Source organism: Budorcas taxicolor, chromosome 16 (assembly GCF_023091745.1).
Source record: "Budorcas taxicolor isolate Tak-1 chromosome 16, Takin1.1, whole genome shotgun sequence".
NCBI lineage: Eukaryota > Metazoa > Chordata > Mammalia > Artiodactyla > Bovidae > Budorcas > Budorcas taxicolor.
In genome coordinates, this window is record NC_068925.1 from 46804508 (window position 1) to 46825015 (window position 20508).

General features: G+C 52.5%; 1 protein-coding gene across 1 annotated transcript in view; it reads right to left on the reverse strand.

The window, feature by feature from the left end:
• CAMTA1 (calmodulin binding transcription activator 1) overlaps positions 1-20508 on the reverse strand; it is a 967024-nt gene that overhangs the window by 264690 nt on the left and 681826 nt on the right. Inside the window, exon 6 of the mRNA XM_052653621.1 lies at positions 13653-13724. Coding sequence (XP_052509581.1) covers positions 13653-13724 — 72 coding nt within the window. The remainder of the gene's footprint in view (positions 1-13652; positions 13725-20508) is intronic.

A 20508-nucleotide genomic window follows, 5' to 3' on the forward strand; every position in this document is an offset into this window, starting at 1 on the left:
TCAACTTGGAATCCTGAGATCCGCTATAGTGGGAGTATTTACACCTTGGAAATTGGCAAATATAACCCATCAGGAATTTGTTTTTCTTCTTTCCTCCACCCCCTACCCCCACCACAAGAGACCTTGTTGTTGAATATTTACCAGCACACCACTGCATTAGGGAACAAAGTCTCAACACCTACAAAAATCTGGCCAGCTCTCAATCGGCCATACTAATCACAGGAGCATTTGTGTGTTTCTTCCCCAAAGAGGCGATCATCCTGCCAAACAGGGCTTATAGTCCAATGTCGTTTCTGGGCCTGAAAACACGATCTGTTTCTGGCAGCAGAATGGTCTTTGATCTAATTAAGCTTGACTTGGGCTGCTGTTGTAAGCCTGCATCCTCTGATCAGACACAATCGGCTGGCGGCTGAGTTGTGTGCTGGGTGGCCAGGAAGCCAGCCTGGAATTTTAAAAGGCTCTGGGTTGCCTGCGGTCTCCACGTAGAAGGGTGTCCCAGAAGGAGAGGCCTGGCCTTTGGGAAGCAGGGTTCAAGCCCAGTTCCTCCTGTAAATTGAGGTGTCCCAGGTGAGTCTCCCAACCCTCTCTGACAGCTGTCCTATGCAAACAAAGGGGTTGGGCCAGCTGGTCTCTGAGGCCTTTCAGACTCTGCAGCCCATGAAGCTGAAACCTCCCAAGCTGAGTGGGGCCTGGCTGGTGCCCAAGAATCCCCTCCTGTAGAATCAGGGTTACTCCCTGGGACCCCTCTCCACCCGGCCGCTCAAGGCCTCACAGGGCCTCAGCAACCCAGATCCTGCTGGTGATGCTGACCAGAGATGGCAGAGCCTGCCCAGGCCCCAGCCTCCAGGGACCCTTCCTTTGCTGTAGCTCTCTGCCCTGTGCTGTCCACACTGCTTAACTTTGCAGGAGCAGGGGTTGGCTAAGAAGGCGCCACGCTGTTCCTGGGCTGGCTCCAACCCCTCCCAAAGCCCCAGCCGCCACCAATGGCAGCTGCTCCTGGGAAGCAGAGACAGTGGTATGTCAGGGGGCATCTCGGGGGCTGTCACGGTGATGCCTGTTGGGGGCTGGCCTCCTCCCCGCCTCCCCTGGGGCAGTGGAGCTGCCTGCTCTGGAGACAGGAGATACGGGTGACACACAGCAGACTACAGCTGTGGATGCAGCCACAGGAGAGCCTGGGGTTGGGTCCCAGGGTCGGGGAAGGCAGGGAGGGACTGGCCAGGAGAGGTCAGGGCTGAGCTGGAGGGTGCGGAGGAGGACCTCCTGGGGGCAGGACCTCTCATTCTTAACTTCCCAGAAGCCACAGAATGATCTGGATCTGTAAGGACTCAGCTGGAGCGAGCTGGGTCAGGCACATCCCAGGGGATCATGGACTCGGGCTCAACCAAGGCCTTCGGCTGTGAATGCCAGAGGCAGGGGCTTGGCTAAGGCAGAGGGGCCTACTCTGCTGATGGTCAGAGAGGGGAGGACCCAAGATGGGGGCTCTGCAGGGCCCAGCAGGATGTGGGTGACTCTGTAGGGGTGAGGGCTGGGTTTATAACAGTTCAGGAGGGGACAGAGCAGAGAAGGCTGGGTTAACAGTAAGGCGCTACCTGGCGAGATCAGGGTACAGGTATAAACGTGGGATCATTAGCATAAAACTGGTATGTGAAGTTGTGGACCCAGGTGAGAGGATCCAAGGAGATGGTGTAGACACAGAACGGAAGGCAGAGGAAGCTCAGGGATATTCCAAGCTCTAGGGCTTGAGGAAAAGATGTGGGGTCTGCAAAGAACCAGCAGTGTGGGATGTAGCCAGCAGTAGAAGAGAACATTCCAGAAAGAGGGAATGGCCAACCTCATAAGTGTTGCTAGAGGTCAGGTGAAATGAGGATGGAGTGAGGTGACCTTTGTGTTCTGCAATGCGGAGGTCACAGGTGGCTCGAGACAGCCCTGCCATGGCGCAGAGGAGGAGGAGAGCCGGAGCAGGAAAGAATGAGGGTGGGCAAAAAATGACGACAAGCAGGCACGTAACTGAGGAGGACTCTGGTGTGTCCAGAAAGGAGAGGTAAGAGCTCCCAGGAAGCCCTGTGCATCTGTGGGTTGGGGGTGATGGCAGAAGTCTCCTTCAGGACCCCCAGAACCTCTGCCTGGGAAGAAAGCAGAACCAAGAGGGGAGGTGAGAGGAGCAGTGATGTCTTTGTGTACGTGTGTTCATCTTTGCACACTTGTATTCACCTGTGCACATGTGTTCACCTGTGTATAGCTGTTGACCTGTGTATACTTGTGCACACCTCTGTATACATGTATTCACACCTGTGCTCATCTGTACCTGTGCACACCTGGGTTCACTTGTGTATACCTGTTTATCTGTAAATACCTATGCACACTTATCTACACCTATATTCATCTGTGTTCACTTGTGTACACATGTGTATACCTGTGCACACCTGTGTACACCTGTGCACATCCGCATATTCCTGTCCAGCTAAAACCATCTGTCATGAATCTGGGGTGTGTGATGTATCTCACCTGCATCCTGGAGCCATTGAAATAGTAACGGTTGTAAAAGCAGCTATGATGTCACGCTGGGGGACCAGAGTCTACAGCACCCCCAGGCAGTCCGACTGCATGAGCTGGGTGCCGCCAGAGGCCTGAGCAAGCACTGACGTTCACACATGGAGCTTGTCACCAAAGACTCACGTCTGCCACTTCACTCTATTAAATTACATCTGAATTTCATTCTTGGCCCTTTGAGTTCTTTCAGAGGCAAAATAGAAAGTGTTTCCTTGAGGCAAACTTTTGTCTTTTGCTTTGGAAACGGCACTTTCCCCTTTGCTCCAAAGAAGATTAGGATATTAAGGACAGAATGTCAGCTGAAGATTACATGAAATGGATAATTAAACAAAAGCCCACATTATAAGCCATCCAGAAGGGAAATTAAGCTGCTTTTGCCTTCTCCCCGTCTTTGAAGGATGCTCTGTCGAAAGGGAGCAGGGATTGTTTGGCTTGATAAATAAAGATAGTAACCAAACTGTAGCGCCCATTGTTCTGCCTTTATATTAAAAGCAATTGCTTAGCCGAGCTGACAACACACACCATGGAGGCATAAACCCCTCTGCAGACGGAAGGATTAAGAGGCTGACAAGGTCTGGATAATAAGACTAATTAATAATTTCCATCCTAAGGAACTGCAGCTCTGGCAGCTTCATTCTTCCTCTGCCTCCCAGTCTGGCCTGGGCAGCCCCGTCCTCTAAAGGAAGGACAGAAGGTTTGCAGGATGGGCCAGGATAGATGGCAGTCAGTCCCAGTGGGGCAGGGAGCCAAGGGGGTTCCGGGGGAGGGGCTGCAACAGATGGAGGGTTGCAGTGTGGAGGTTGCCTCTCACTAACCACGCAGAGACCGCAGAGTGAAAGGGAGCTGGGTTTGCTGTCACACTGTCGCATCTGATAGACTAGTATTTCTTCATTTGAAAGGTGGTCTGGACGGGACCTTCTCAAGGGACCCCCTCCTCAATTACACCCACCCAACGAACCCCCTGGAGCAAAAATGGCTGGAAATGGAGCAAAGGCATTGGTCAGCCGCCCCTGCTTTTGCAGCCAAAACTGACGCAAGACTTCTGCAACCCTCTCCCGCCCCCCAGGGAGGTATTTTATACCTGTTTTACAGACAAGACCTAAGGTTCAAAGAGGTTAATTGACTTGCCAGAGTCATGTGGCTAGTAGAAGGCAGAGCTGAATTCAGATTTCAAGCCTCGGGCTTAGAAGGACCACAGGTGTGGGGGTCCCAGAATTTAGCCAATGAGAAGCCTGTCCAGCAGCCTCAAGGCCTCCCCCACACTCAGGAGCACCCCCCTCCTTCCACATCCATAAGGTGTGGGCAGAGCATTCTGCTTCCCCAGAGGAACCCAGGGGCACATGCAGCTATGATTCCCAAAACGAAGGTCAAGCAGCTGAGACCCAATCACTGGGACTTTCTGGGTTGCCCCCATCTCCAGCAACATGACCAGGTGAAAAGACCAACCACCTAGGAATGCCAGAGGAGGGGGCCAGGATGAAAATGCCCAGCGACTTTCCTGAGCGAGGATAATGGCTGCTTTGGGCAGGGGGACAGCCATATTTCTCTGGAGGCTTTAGGTGGTAAGGCAGAGACCTTGGCATCGTAAATTGCAATCAAGCAAAGATGTCTGAGAAGGAAATAATATCGGCTCTGCTGCGCAGCCTTGGCAAAGATCCTGAAATCTTAATGGAATTGAGCAATTTTTTGCATAGCACCGTAAATTCCTAGCGTCTACCTTATCTTCTCATCACGTTCTTCAAGGCACATTAAATGGAGAAAGAAGTGGAAGCTGCTAGTTAGAATGAAACCGGAACACGAAAGCGGCTCCCTGGATGATCCGTCTGAGACCACAATTCATCCCCACGCGCGCCTTCCCCGCCGCAGAAGGCCTTCACCACTTACTGCTTGTCTGCTCCTGTCTCCGCGGGTAAAAAACCTCTCCCGGGCTTATAAGCGGGGCTTCAGTCTACTTATCTATCCTGTGGTCTGCAGGGTCTCTGCTCCACCTGCCTCCTGCCTCCACTCGCCTCTCCTTCAGTGCCAAACCCCTTCTGGAACTCTGTCCGAGAACCCCCAGCCCCTGCGCTTCTTTCCAGACCTTGCCCGTCTCCATAATTTACCAACAACCATTGCTTGGTGGGCCATGGCAGCCCTGACTTGTGATGGCTATTGTTACTATTACTGATAACCATCACGATAAGGATAAAAGGGTCTCATTTCAGCCTGGGAAGTCGTTCAATGCCTCTGCTGGGCTGGCCCCCTCTCTCCCGCTGTCTTCTCCTGGGTCCAACCAGACATGGGGGCACGTTCTCTCCCCAAGCTCCCTCCAATTCACTTAATAGGCACCAGGGTCTGAGACACCTGTCCTGAGGACTCTTTCTTGGACAGCCCTGTGCCTAGCCCATGGATCTGGATCCCCACATGTCCTTATTGCTGAACACTGTGGCCCAGACCTGTCAGGAAGGGCATGGAAGAACATCCCTGCCCCATTCTTCCATCCTTGAGTTCACCTCCTCCTCCAGGAAGACTTTGTCAATCACCCAGCCCACTCTATGCTCCCTTCTCTGGACTCGTTGCATTGACAGGCTCCCAGCACCACCTATTAGGGTCATAATAGAGTTTATAGGTCACATAAACTCAGGGTCAGAAATGATTTTGATGCCACAGGGCGTTTCACATATCTCCACACAGAAAATTTCAAATGTTCCAGGCCTGACAGCTCCCTCCCCTGTCTTGGTCTGTCCCTGGTGGACTGGAGAGAGCTCAGAGTCAGTTGGGGAAGGAGGGCCAAGAGTGCAGACCTACATGAGGCATCAGACCTTTCTGTCCTTCTGGACATCTGGACCGATGCTCAGAGGTTAGCAGCTCCAGAACTGTGAGCTACCTCCCTTCCCATCCTTGCTCCCTGCCCCTCCCGTGTCCCTTGGCCCGGCCACTGTGGCCTGTGAGATCCGGAGGCTGGGACCACGTGTCTTTAAGGGGCCTGGATCAAGCCCTGCTTTCCCTAGTCTTTGGGGGTCCCATATTCTCCTGGACCCTCTTTTCCTTAGAAAATCAGGGTGAGTTCACCCAGTCCTGACTTTCCTCCCAGGGCAGCTGTGAGAACCCCAAAACTAGATCTGGAGCCTCACCAAGTGCCGAGGGCTCCCAGGTGCCCAGGCTATGGTCCCCCTGAGTCTTGTACCCTCTGCCCCAGCCCAGCCCATACATGCCATCTGCCACGTCCACTCTTGTGGCAGAGGCTGCGACACAGGGGCTATGCTGAGCCAAGCTGCCACTTCCTCCACGCAGGGTCTGTGGGATGGAGCAGAGGGGGTCCAGCCAGCCTGGGCCAGGGGCCAAGGACCCCTCAGGCACCAACTCGCTTCTGCTCCCTGAACTGCATGGGTCAAAATGCCCCGTCTGGGACACAGTCAGCCTGCCAGCAGCACAAGCTCTCTAGGCTCAAGCAAAGCCTCGTTTGGCGGCAAGCCCGCGAGGCCTTGTTCAAGGGCCGCGTGCAGGGCAGGCTCTGGGTGCTTTATTTCCCAACCACTTCGATTTCACCCTGATGAAACATAAAAGTGGTTACTGAGCAAGAAGCCATGAGTACGTTTTATGAAGCTATAATATCTTCCATTAAAGAAAAAAGATGAAAGAGAGAGAGAGAAGGAAAGAATAGAAGGAAAAAAGGAGGAAGAAAGGGAGAGAGATGGATTCCCATGTCTCAGGGGTGGCCTCCTGGTGGAGTGCGGCCCATCTCATCTCGCGTGGAGACGTCACCCCATTAGGACGAGCCTGGGGATGGGGGCCGAGTGCAAACACCTTCTTCCAGCCGCTCCACTGGTCTCATCTGGCGACCCAGCTCACCTGCAGGGCCATCCTCAGGGCTGCAGGGCCTGGTCCAAGGAGGGGCCACACTTCCAGACAGACTGAAGATGAAGACAGGGGGGAGGGGAGAGGCACTTGGGTTGCAGAAGAGCTGATCATTTGCCAGATGGAGTTCAAGTCACTTTGAGGGGAGGAGAGGGGGAGGGACGTTTATAACCGTGACAATGCTGTCGCTGCAGAGTAAGTGGAGGGAAGGAGGAGAGGTGCCCTGGCCGGCTTGCCCTGATCAGCCCGGATGTACCATGAGAGATGAAGAGGTGGTGGGAGGTGGGGTCACAGAGCTTCCCAGGTGCATCAGGATGCCCTGCGGAGATCTAACCTGGAGCTGATGGGGTTGAATTGTCCGTGATCCATGGGGCGCTTGCTGCAGGCCAGGAGCTGGGCTCCCTTTTCATGTGTTCTGTTTCATTTATAGGGAATTCTTACAACAGCCCTGAGCAGTCCACACCATCCTCGGCCCCATTTTACTGATGAGGAAACTGGGATTCAGAGAAATGAGGTAAACTGGCTGGCATCACGGAGCTAATGACCCCATCCCACTATTTTAAGGGGTTCAAATGAACACTATCGCAAACCTCTGTCCACTCAGTGCTCTGGGCGGGCACTAAAAGGGCAGTACATGGGGCACGTACTGCATGTCCCCCTGCCTGACACCCTCCACCCCACCTCACCCCAGCTTTGCCACTTCAGGGAAGCGATGACATTGGAAGACCCTTCCTGGGGAGCTGGAGGCAGTGGGCTCAGAGAGAGGCCCTCACATCCACAGTCAGGTCTGTGCCGATGGACAGAGCTATGCCCTGAGGCCCCAAGGGTGTGGTGTCGGGACACAGCACTGGCCCCATGAGGTGCCCCAGTCCCAGGCCGGGAGGGGAGGCCGGGGCCCACAGCCTGCTCCCCCTGCCCACGGGCGGTGCCTGCAGGGCTGCCCAGATGCCCTTGGGGGCCCGAAGGCCTTGTTCAGAGGAGAAGAGGCCCCAGGGGCTCTGGTGAGAGCCACATGAGGTGGGAAGGATCCCTCTAAAGGAAGGCAGGGCTCCCTTGGGACATGCTGGGGTCCAGGCCTGTATCTGGTGCTGTGAGCAGACGGCCTTCTCTGGGGCCCTGTCTGTCCACCTGTGAAGCTTCAGAGATCTGGTTCACCTGGGGGACCATGGGCCACTGCCCCTGCCCCTTGCCAGCAGCCACGCTGGGAGTCCCCTCTTCCTGGCAGAAGGAATGCCCTCCTCACAGGCTCCCTGCTCTGGTTCCTCTGCAGTTCTGCTATCAGGATGGGGTGGACGGAAATTGACCATGCAGAGGAGGAAAGGCCAACAGGGGGCCCACAATCCAACAAAAGGAGTAAAAGCTTCAGTTCGACCCCCTAGGTCTTGCAGGCAGGTGGGGAAGTGGTTCTCATGGGCATTTTTCAGGGGACCCTGGGCTCAAGCAAGAATGGGGCCTCCCCCATCCTGGAAGGCAGTCAGTCCTGTGGTGGAGCTTCCCTCCTCTCCAGGAGTGGGGAGGGTTTGGGGGCCAGGGCAGCCTGTAGTGAGCCCCCTCGGTGAGCTGGCTTCACCCCTATCACCCCTGCACTCCTCTGTGATGACTCTGCACTCACTGTTTCTGTGGTGGCTGGGGTGGCAAAGCTCAAGGTCAGACTGGAAGCAGTGAAGTTGGGGGTGAAGGCAGGTGCCCCCTTCCCTGGCTGCATGACCTGGGACCAGATGCTCAGAGCTGTCTTTGCTCACAGACTTAGAGAACTGAACTCGTGGCTGCTGAGGGTGGGGGGAAGAATGGGGGAAGGGAGTTTGGGATCGACATGTCCACACTGCTATATTTAAAATGGATAACCAACAAGGACCTACTGTATAGCACAGGGAACTCTGCTCAGTGTAATGTGGCAGCCTGGATGCGAGGGGAGTTTGGGGGAGAATGGATACATGTATATGTGTGGCTGAGATCCTTCACTGTCCACCTGAAACTATCACACATTGTTAATTGGTTATACCCCAGTAGAGCACCGAAGAATTGATGCTTTTGAACTGTGGTGTTGGAGAAGACTCTTGAGAGTCCCTTGGACTGCAAGGATATCCAACCAGTCCATTCTGAAGGAGATCAGCCCTGGGATTTCTTTGGAAGGAATGATGCTAAAGCTGAAGCTCCAGTACCTTGGCCACCTCATGCGAAGAGTTGACTCATTGGAGAAGACTGATGCTGGGAGGGATTGGGGGCAGGAGGAGAAGGGGATGACAGAGGATGAGATGGCTGGATGGCATCACTGACTTGATGGACATGAATCTGAGTGAACTCTGAGAGTTGGTGATGGACAGGGAGGCCTGGCGTGCTGTGATTCATGGGGTCAAAAAGAGTCGGACACGACTGAGTGACTGAACTGAACTGAATTGAACTTTGGCTCCCTGATGTGAAGAGCTGACTCCCTGGAAAAGACCCTGATGCTGGGAAAGATTGAGAGCAGGAGGAGAAGTGGGTGACAGAGGATGAGATGGTTGGATGGCATCACTGACTCAATGAACATGAGTGTGAGATGGGGAAGGACAGGGAAGCCTGGTGTGCTGAAATCCAAGGGGTTGCAAAGAGTCAGACATGACCTAGCGACTGGACAACAACAATGCAAAATAAAAAGTTTTAAAAAGCTGTTTTTAGCGCCTCCCAACAAGAAGGGTAACAATGGCACTCCAGGGAGTCAGAGATGGGTGCCCTAGAGCTGGTCTCCTGGAGGACAGGAGGCTGGTGGTGGGGGTCAGGTGTACTGCCCAGTGGGAAGTCGGTCCACAGGGGCCTGGCTGTGTGGTCCCAGATTCCCATGTTTAGGGTTGTCAGGGCAAAGCTAGAACCCCACTCCTGCTTACAACCCACATGTCCTAGAACTGGGAACCCGAATGCCTGCCATTCTCAGGGGTCTAGGAGCCCACAATCCCAAGGTTCCCCCCAAAACCCCAGGGTCCTTGTATTTGCCCAGCAGCGCCCAGGGTCCTGCAGGCCTTGGTGTGAGCTGCCAGTGTGGCCAGGGAGCAGCCCTTGCTGCCTCCACCCTGGTGAGCTGGTCTCGACAGCCGCACAGCCCCGAATGAATGGCGGTGGCAGACACACAGGGACACACCCCCTGCTTCACTTGAGCACGGAAAACATTCATTAAGCATTTTAGAGGACAAGGGCAAAAAGAAAAACACTCATTAGAAGCAGAAATAGTTTCCAAATGAGCCATACAGAATCTGCTGGCAAGTCTGGCCTAGAGTGGGGGCCTGGCCTCCTGGGGGAGCAGGCAGGGGGGAGGAGAGCACAGAAGGGGGCATGTGGGACCCAGGAGGAGGCAGGGAGGCCAGAGCCTAAACACTGGAAGATTCCCAAACAGGAGAGGCCACAGCGGCAGAGATGGTGGTTGATGCCCCTTGCTGTCTGGCCCAGCCAGCAGCTGGGACCACACTTCCATGGCCCCAGCAAGACTCAAGGCCTGGGCGGCTGCAGCGATAACCATGTTAAATGCCGTGGGAGGCAGAGCAAGGAGGAACAGGGAGGCCTGATCCCAGCCCAGCTCCATCGCTGACCAGCTGGGTGACCCTGGGTCTCACCTTGACCTCTCTGGGCCTCAGCATCTATCTAGGAAATGCAGCGGCTGAGCTGGGGGCAGCCTATGAGGGCCTTGCCAGCTGGGACACATGGAGCCCTCAGTGGTGCTAGTGATGTGAGGAGCATAGGTGGGGCTGGCCGGGGGCAGGGGCTTCTCTAGGTCCCAGGGCAACCCCCCAAAGGCCTTGGAGAAGTAGCCTGAGCTTGGGTCCTCTGGGGGTCTCGAGACGCTGCCCATGCAGGTGACCATGTGGTGCCTGCAGAGCAATGACCTTACGCGCCCTCCACTCCAGGGGAGGACTCTGGTTCCTCAGTGTCTGTCGGCTCACATCCTCATAAAATATTTATCAGCAATGGAGAGAGAGGGGTGTCACACCCTCCCTGAAGCCATGTCACAGGGAAACTGAGCGCCGCGTCAACTCCTGTCCTTCCCTCACTCCTCCTGCTCCCCGATGCTCTGCTTCTAGCTGGGGCAGCCACCTCTGTGCAGGCTCTGACATGCTGCCCCTCCCCTGTCCTGGCAGCAGAGTGTGGTAACAGGGGGACATGCTGGGCCCTCTTGATCGTGCTGGGCACTCGGGGCAGACGGAGGAGGCAGGTGGCTCCCTCAGGAAGATGACGGTCTGGCTGGAGAGGAAAACCAGGCCTGTGTGGGTGGGGTCCCCATAGTGCTGAGAGGCCTTGGAATTAGCCATGTCACTTTGAGGCTCTCAGAGGCAGGAGTGAGCTCGCAGAGGCTGCCTGACAGGAGACGGCCACTCAGCCAGCACGGCAGCTGCTGGACGGGTAGGGCTGCTTCCAAAGGAAACTCTCCTTTATCCAGAAGCCCTCTTTCCCTCCTTTCTTGTCCTACAAGCTCCCTTCCTTTCATGGGGGCCCCCCACCCCAGCCAGCCTGCTCACCTGGGCAGTGGGGCTTGAGGGGCATGGCTGCTCATTGCTCCCTTCGCCAGCAGCATGTCACGGGTCCCCTAAGGGACCCACTGACTTCTTTGTTGCCGTTTTGGCACCAAGCTCCTCCTTTCTCAGCTCTCATCCCATCAGTGCCCTGATACCTTCACTCCCACCTAAGCCTTTATCTTGGTAATTGGTATCAGAGGAAAACTTGGGCTGATTTCCATCTGAGCCAGTGTCTCATGGCTTCTTTCCTATTTAATAGCAGAGAAATTAAACCTGGCCACGCATCATTATCCTGGTGGTGTAATTAGCATCAGAACAACTGCCCTGAGCTGGGCAACTGCCACACTCACTCTGGGGCTTCACGCAGGCCTGGCACTGTGCCTATTGCTTTGGTTTTTGCTCCTTAACCTCCTCCCACCTGGGAATGACCGGGCACAGGAGGCCCTCACCACATCCATGTACATCCTCACTTTGTCACCTGCTCACAGAAACAAGAATGATGTTTGAGGACACAGAGGAGAAGGTGAAGAGACAGTCCCCCAGGGACCAGGAGAGAAGGGCTCAGATCAGCCTTGGAGAAACCAGATCATGTGATCCTGGCCTTTGGGGAGACTCGGGTTCCCTGGCAGCTGAAAGGTAGCAAAGCCCAGAGGCATGTGGGTAACCCCAGGTACATTACCAGCATACAGTGGCTAGGACTGGAGTGCAAGGGAGGGGAGGGCTAGACAGAGGAGCAGGATCCCTCCTGCTTCTTTCGTGGCCCCACGAGAAAGGTGAGGGCAGCCCAGTCTAACAGTGAGCCTGCTCCAGGGGCCTGAGTGACTGGAATCCAATTTGGGAAGCAATTGGCTCAGACTTCACGGCTGCCTGGAGATGTCTGAGATCATGGAAGGAGAGGGAAGGAGATCCACCGAAATTTAAAAGCCATCAAAGCCTGAGGGAATGGAGACAGGGGTGCAAGAGAAGGGCCTGGAGGAGAGGGAGCAGCCTGGGAGAGCAGGCAGCTGCGGCTGCCAGATGGGCTGGCTGGCAGAAAGTTGGCTCTGGGGATGCTGTGCTAACAGGAGGTCAGTGGTCAGGCCGGGCAGAGGAAAGAGGTACTCTGATGGGGCCTGAAACTGGAAAACACCAACACGGGACCTGGGGCATTGGAGACCCAGGAATGAGGTCACGAGGCTGCTTGGGGTGAGAGTGATTCTCTGGCAGCCATAGTGCAACCCTTCGGACAAAGCACTTTCCAACTCCACCAGATCTCTGCCCTCAAGGAGGAACCCACACCCCACCCCTGAAGCTGCATAGAAGACCCTTTGCAAGATGGAGAAATGCCTTGGGTCCATGCTTAGTTACAAGACCTGGAAAGGATCACCCCAGGACCATGTTGAAGGTCCCTTTCACAAGGACAGAGGGCTGAGCAATTAGAGAGGCAGGTGTTACTATGCCAACATCCAAGGGGGACAAACCCCGGGAAGTTGACCCTGGCCAAGGTGTCGAGGAAGTTGTGTCTGCAAATTAGCACCTCCTCCCTTGGACAGCCTCAGGTGCTACCCATTAATGAATGTATTGAACCACAGACAATTATTTCTGGGGACTAAAGAGAACAGAAGTGTGTGAAGGCAAGGGGCTTGATTCGTGGAAGTAAGGCAGATCTGATGGGCAGAGGCCTTGGTCTAGGTGTGGACGCTGAGGCTGCTCTCTGCCTAGAAGACATCTTCCAGGCGGCCTTCCCTGGAACTAGCTGCCCTTCTGCATTCCATGGCATGCGCAACTCTCTTCTCTCAGAACACGTTCCATGAGCAGTGGGGGGCTTGCTTTCCTATCTGCTGGACTTCTTCCAAGTGCATCCTCCACGTCGGGGAGATCCCCAAACCCCTGGGACCCAGGCTAACTTGAACCAAAGTGGATGCAGAAAGTAAGACCTATGGAGGGAAAGGCCAGAGGCAGCAATTCCTGGGCAGAGGCAGTAGCAAGAAGTTGCAGTGATGCAGACAGGGCCCCCCAAGGAACCGGTTCTACAGAGAGCGGCTGAAAATCACAGGACAGGGTTTGGAAAGGACCCAGGTCCAGGCTGACTGGGTGGATCCCTCAGACCCTCCCACTCATACAGCAACACCTTCTACTAGGCAAGAAGATCATCAACACAACCAATCTGCCAGAGGCTGGGCGGCCTCAGGGGCGGCCTCAGGGCTGTGCATCAGCACCATGGACAGAGGATCCAGGAGCCAGGCTTGGCTTGGAGCTTCCGGTTGGCTCCTCCACTCCTCTCTACACACTGCTCCCCAGCAGACATCACAAATCGATTACAGAGCCCCTTCCCCGAGAGCCAGGGGCTCCTGCTCTGCCAACAACCGTCCCAATCAATCCGACAGCCAAAGGTGTGACTCTGGAAGCCGATTTTACACACGTGCCGACGACAACAAACTCACGTGAGAAAACAAACGTGGTTTTCAGCCAAAAGGCTTTTCTCAGTCAGGGGCAGAGTGCCCAGCCTTCCCTGTCCTCATTCGAAGGAAACTGAGGTACCCTGGAAACACCTGGTGGGATTTTATCCTCACGAGGCAGGCAAGGACTCTCCCCCGCCAGTTTCTCCTTTTCCTGGTACCTGACATTGCAATGGGCCAACTGCACAGCTGGCCTCAGTGCCACATGTCAACATCCCCAAGGAAAGCTGACCGGGGCGCCTGGGCCTGAGGCCGCCGCACGCAGGAGCCCCGCCCGACTCAGCCCCCTCCGCAGACCCTTCCCCAGTACCAGAGACGGAAGAAGAATCCAGTCCCAGCCACCTACCTGAAGGAGCCAGTAGCACCTCCGGTGGAAGGTGGGGATGATGGAGGAATGGACATAGCAGCCGTACAAGCACTAGGGAGAGAGGAAAAACGAGAATTCAGTTGGAAAGAGGGAAAGGAGGAACAGAGAACAGGGAAGGAGCGAGAAAGGGCCACGCACACTGCCACCACCCCAGGGAGACGGAGGGGTGCGTGCCTCCATGTCTGGCTCTAGGACCAAGGCTAAGGTCTGGGATACACCTAAGAAGCATAGTTGGGACACCCCAGTGGGAAAACACGGATGGACAGCTGGGGTGCTCACCCTTGTGGGGCCATGGGGACACGTGGGAACCCAGACAAGGCAGGGGCCAGGAGAATGCACAGAGGTGTACATTATGCCCATCACTTTAGGGCAGTTACCCTGGGAGTTACCCTGGAGCTCATGCAGAGAGTCTAGGTTAAGACCCTTTGGTGTTCGGGGTGGGACTGAACAGACACACATTCCAGACCTTTCCTGGCCAAGGAGAGTCCTCCCTGGCGGCCCTGGCTGGGAGGAACTTGAAGGCTGGGGGCTGGGGAGAGGCAGCACTCCCTCAGACTAACCTCTGGAGCCTGAGACCTCTTGTGTACACCCCCCACTTTCTGGTTTTTATTTAGTTTTCTATTCATACTTGTGCTTGTTACAAGTATCAACCTGCATCTTTTACAGATGGATCTGGTTTCAGAAAACAGCTCGAGCCAGGATGGAGAAGGTGGGCGAGGATTCAAGTTCAGGAACAGCAGAGAGAGGGGACATGAGGAGGGACAGCTCTCATGGGGCTTGTCTCTCAGACCCAGGCGAGCTGACCAGGACTGGGGGAGGGGCACAAGGCAGGATAGCACATCGTGTCGTGGGCGCTGTGGGGGCCTGCCTACCGGTAGGGGTGAGGAAAAAGGAGCTAATGAGAACAGTCAGATCCCTCCTGTAATTGAACTCTCAGAGTCTGAGCGGGAGGAAATTGGTCTTTTCTTTTGGAGCCTCCAATTCCAAATTAGAATGAACTTCTTCTATTTTCTTTGGAGTTCCCCTAGCTTCCCAAAGAACAGGTTCCAGAAGGGGCAGAAAGAGAAGGCAGGCCACAGAGCCTCAGAGGACGAAGGACAGGAAGGTGTTCCCCCCCCACACACCGAAGTCCCCCAACACCCACACCAACTCTGCAGAGAGTGATGGCCGTCAGCTCTGCGTTCACAGCTTTCATCAGTTATTTTTCATACCCTCAAAAAGACCAAGTGCAATTTGGTTCAACTAGGAGTCCATTTGAGCCCTGCCTGTCTGATTAGCAGAGCTGAAAGAGAAATCATTTTGGACTATGGGACTCTGGCTGCAAGAAAATCAGATTTCCAATATGTTAGAACTTTTACAGATTGCTGTCAGCTGGGACTTAAGCCCTGTACAAACCAAACAAACAAAGCGGAAATTAATTTAAACAATTCCCTTGCAATTCTTGCCCACAAAATGTGTATTTATTATTAAGAAGGCAATATTCTTTTCTGACTTTTCTGGTTTTCAATAAACTGTGTTTCTTTCTTAAAAAAAAAAAAAACAGAACAAAAATATTTTTTTGATAGCTCATTCCTTCCTGCCAAAGGAGCCTCCTGTCTGGACAGTTTCTATGAGCGCTTGGTTGCAGTGAAGGAGCAAGCCACCTGCAACTTACATCAGCCCCTTCATTTGGATGCTGCGTGTCCTTGTGGGCAGTTTCATTGCTTTCAGTCAGGCCATGAGTCGGATGGGGGGAGGCATAAACTGTTGGGAGAAGTCTCTCCCTCTCTTTGAAATGAAAGCCTCTTTTTGCACTGTTCATCCTCTCGAGAGTTTGCAACGACTGCCCTTCTTCACCTGTCTCTTTCTCTTTCCACCACTTTTCTTTGAACTTGAAAAGAACATGGCCGTTTGCAGCACCATCTGCCCCTCCATTAACTGCATTCTGTCTGGGTTGGTCTGCAGCATCCTTGCACCAAATGCTAGGTAATCACTGAGAGTTTACCAAACACCTACTGTGTTTCCCCCCCATGAGAGCATGGCCCCTCTCCCCAGACATCCCAGCACTCCCCTCTTGGGCACCCTCCCCTATCCTGAACCATCCAGAACCATCCAATAAACAGAGTGATGTTAAAAAGAAAAATCGCCGTTTCTACATCAAGGCTCATGCATTTTAATCAGAGGAACCCTCGGGGCCTCACTCAGAACCTAGTTAGTCTATTTTTAGATGTTACTCCAACCACCCTGGTGATCTGATGTCTCTGGTCTCCGCAGATGAGAAGCACGATCTTAGAAAGGTGGGAGAGAGACAACCTGGACAAGAACAGCTGCGTCAAATGGCATCGAGGGACGAAGCTCCCCAGGGAGCCCCAAGGACTCAAGAAGCCTGAAGGCATCAGACAGTCCTGTCGGACAGTGTTGCCCTGCCGGACAGTGTTGCCCTGCCTAGCACACCAGTCACTCCATAGCTGACTTGTCTATCTGTATTTCCTGGAAGGGAGCTCCAGGCAGGCAGGACCTTTCAATGAAGGTGGCCCATAGTTCCCCCAAACAGCACCCTCAGAACATTGGTCTCGACAGCCTGGTGCAGGGCAAGACCCAGAGACAACACATGTATAATTCTGCTTGTGAGGACTTCCCTGGCAGTCCAGTGGTTAAGACTCTGAGTTCACAATGCAGGGGGGCCTGGGTTCGACCCCTGATCAGAGAACTAGATTCTGCACGCCACACCTGAAAGACCTCACATGTTGCAACTAAGACTTGGTGCACCCAAATAAATACTATTAAAAAGGGGGGGCTAGTTTTCAAGGAAAACTGACAAGTGTTGGAAAGCTGTCTGGAGGGAGGCTTCTGGTGCCTGGTCTTAGTGAACTAGGGCCAGCAAGGGATGGATTTCAGAACAAGGCATCCTGCTCATGGGGGGAGACCTGCCATCCACCTGCTGGGAGGACTCTCCTCCAGCCCAGCTGCAAAGTGGGCACCATCCTCTCTCTGTCTCCTGGGCAGCTGTGAGAGCTGATTTCACATTTCTACTGGACATTCTGAGGAGCTCATAAGACCCCTCAAGAGAAGACACACAGAAAGTGGAAGGTTGCCGAGTTCTGGATCTGGGCTGGCAGTAGAAATCTCCATGTCCTCAGCATAGGAATGGTGTGGGATGCCCAGGAGTGGGGTCCATCCACTCAAGCTGGTTTCAGCAGCACAGAGCCGTGCCTGCTGGCTCAGACAGGTGGAGCAGACAAGGTGTGAATTCACAGATTCTCTGACCAGCGGGTGCGTGCCATGCCAGGCCGCCTCACTGCGTGCCTATACACCTCGCAGCTCCAAACCACCCATGGCCCCATCCTGGTCCAGGCTCCCTGGCCAGTTCCCATGGTCACCATCATCCTCACACTCCAGCCTTCCTGCCCGTTTTCAGTCCGCATGACAGAGTCATCCCCAAGCCAATCATGGATTAATTGCACACAGCATATCAAATCCATTCCTTTAACCACTAATCAAAAAAGCCATCGCATTTTTCTGTTAGTCATTTGTGTAGTACCAGCTCCTGGTGCTTTTTGATTAGGCTCTGGGGGTCCCCTGGGGGTGGTCCCTGGGTTGAGGTTTGCATTTGGGGGCTGTGACATGATGGCGGGGGAGAGTTCCATTCGGGGCTGGTGGGTGCTGCTGAGTGTGCGTGTCTATGTGTGTGTGTGTGTGTATGTGAGCGCAAGGGATGGGTGCACCTGTGTGTGGGGGTGTTTGCAGGAAAGGACACACTGGGCCCCTTGTTTATGTGCACCACATAAAACAAGGAAAGAAAAAGAGAAAACAACTAGCTATTTATAGGAAATGCAGGCGAACATCGCCCTTTAGATGAAAGTAATGCTCAAATTAGTTATATTTGAAAAATTAAGGTATGACAGTTTCCCTTTCACATGACAGTTGAGCAAGGAAGAGTTTTTTTCTTAAATATTCAAAATTGCTTGTATGACAGTTTAGGCTGTTTTCTTCTTTTATTTTCTTAAATAAAGAGGAAAGAGACAATTACAGGGGAAACCAATAGCAGACAAGAAGTCCCTTCACTTCGAAATAAATCTTTTGGAAAGGGATGTTTCTGAAGGCAATGTCAGCCTCAAATCTCCTCAAAGGGATTTTTTTTTTCCCAACAGACTCAGCTGCCCGGGGTCCCACAGGTGCCAGACGGTTCATCAGGGCTCAACATCCAGTGGCCTCAGTGGACCAAGAAGGGAATGTCTCAGGTGGTGAGATGTTTATTGCTGGGCAATGGGGACTGGAAGGTGGGCCCCCTTCCCGTCCAGCTCTCAAAGGCTGCTTCTCCGTCTCTGTCTCCAACTGTTTCTCTCCAACAGGAGCTCAGCCCCTCCCACCCCCCATGGTTTCTTCCACTCTTGGCTTCTGCTCTAGAAAACAGTTGACTCGCTGTTCGCAAGCCGACCCAGGGCTTCCCACTTCCACGTGTTCCCTTGTACAATCCCACACCCCAGGGTGGGCTCTGTCCTCTCCTGTGCAAACTCCACCCCTCCTGAGTCGATCTCAGGTCCTCCCTCCTCCACAGAGACTCTCCTGATGCAGCCAGTGGCAGGAATCCCTGGAAATGACCCCTCTGGAGGCAGGGGGCAGCAGGGGAGGTGGGCTGTGCCTCAGGGCGTTAGACAGCCCCTCTGCCATCCAGTGTTCCCATCAGCGGCTCACCTATCGCAGGGATTGGCAGACTTTGCAAAGAGCCAGAAGTAGATATCCTCAGCCTTGTGAGTCAGGTGGTCTCCGCTATTGCTGCTCAGCTATGTTCTGGGGGGCAAAAGCAGCTTAGATGACAGGTAATGAATGTGTCCCCAAACTTTATTTATGGACACTGGAATTTGAATTTTGCATAATTTTCACCTGTCATGAATATCATTCTTCTTTGGATTTTTTCCCAACCATTAAAAAAAAAATGTAAAGACCACTCTTTAACATCAGAGTAATCCAACTCTATGCCCCAACCACTGATGCCAAAAAAAGCTAAAGCTGACCAATTCTATGAAGACCTACAAGACCTTCTAGAATTAATACCAAAAAAGATGTCCTCTTCATTATAGGGGATTGAGATGCAAAAGTAGGAAGTCAAGAGATACCTGGAATAACAGGCAAGTTTGGCCTTAGAGTACAAAATGAAGCAGTGCAAAGGCTAATAGAATTTTGTCAAGATAATGCATTGGTCATAGCAAACACCCTTTCCAACAACCCAAGAGATGACTCTACACATGGGCACCACCAGATGATCAATACTGAAATCAAATTGATTATATTTTTTTTGCAGCTGAAGATGGAGCTCTATACAGTCAACAACAACAAGACCTGGAGCTGACTGTGCCTCAGATCATCAGCTTGGTATTGCAAAACTCAGGTTTATATTGAAGAAAGTAGGGAAAACTACTAGGCCATTCAGGTATGACCTAAATCAAATCCCTATGATTATATAGTAGAGATGATGAGCAGATTCAAGGGATTAGACCTGGTAGAGTGCCTGAATATCTATGGATGGAGGTTCATAACAGGAGGTTATGGAGGGGTTTTTTTGACCAAAACCATACCAAAGAAAAAGAAATTCAAGAAGGCAAAGTGGTTGTTTGAGGAGATTCTACAAATAGCTGAGGAAAGAAGAGATGTGAAAGACAAGGGAGAAAGGAAAAGATAAATTCAACCGAGTGCAGGGTTCCAGAGAATAGTAAGGAGAGATAAGAAGCCTGTCTTAAATGAACAATGCAAAGAAATAGAGGGAAACAATAGAATTGAAAAGATATGAGATCTCTTCAAGAAAACTAGAGATATCAAAGGAACATTCATGAAGGATGGGCATGATAAATGACAGAAACAGTAAGGACCTAACAGAAGCAGAAGAGATTAAGAAGAGATGGCAAGAATACACAGAAGAAATACACACAAAAAAGGTCTTAATGACCCAGATAACCATGATGGAAACCTAAAAAAGGTCAATTTTCATTTCAATCCCAAAGAAAGGCAATGTCAAAGAATGTTCCAACTACTGTACAATTGTGCTCATTTCACATGCTAGCAAGGTTATGCTCAAAATCCTTCAAGCTAGGCTTCAGCAGTAAACTGAGAACTTCCAGATCTACAAACTGGATTTCGAAGAGGCAGAGGAACCAGAGATCAAATTGCAAACATTTATTGGATCGTGGAGACCATAAGAAAATACCAGAAAAACTTCTACTTCTGCTTCATTGACTATGCTAAAGTTTTTGACTGTGTGGATCACAACAAACTGTGGAAAATTCTTAAAGAGATGGGAGTACAGATCACTTTACTTGTCTCCTGAGAAATCTGTATATGGGTCAAGAAGCAACAATTAGAATTGGACATGGAACAATGGACTGGTTCAAAACTAGGAAAGGAGTACAACAAGGCTGTATATTGTCACTTCTGTTATTTAATTTATGCAGAGTACATCACGCAAAATGCCAGGCTGGATGAATTACAAGCTGGAATCAAGATTGCTAGGAGAAACATCAACAATCTCAGATATGCAGACAATACCACTCTACCAGCAGAAAGTGAAGAGGAACTCTTGATAAGGGTGAGAGAGTGAAGAAGCTGACTTGAAACTAAACATTCAAAAAACTAGGATCATGGCATCCAGTCCTTCATGGCAAGTAGAACGGAAAAAGTGCAACCAGTGACAGATTTTCTTTTCTTGTGCTCCAAAATGACTGTAGCCATGAAATTAAGACATTTGCTCCTTGGAAGGGAAGCTATGACAAACCTAGACAGTGTGTTAGAAAGAAGAGGAATCATTTTACCAATGAGGATCCAAATAGTCAAAGCTATGACTTTTCTAGTAGTCTTGTATGGA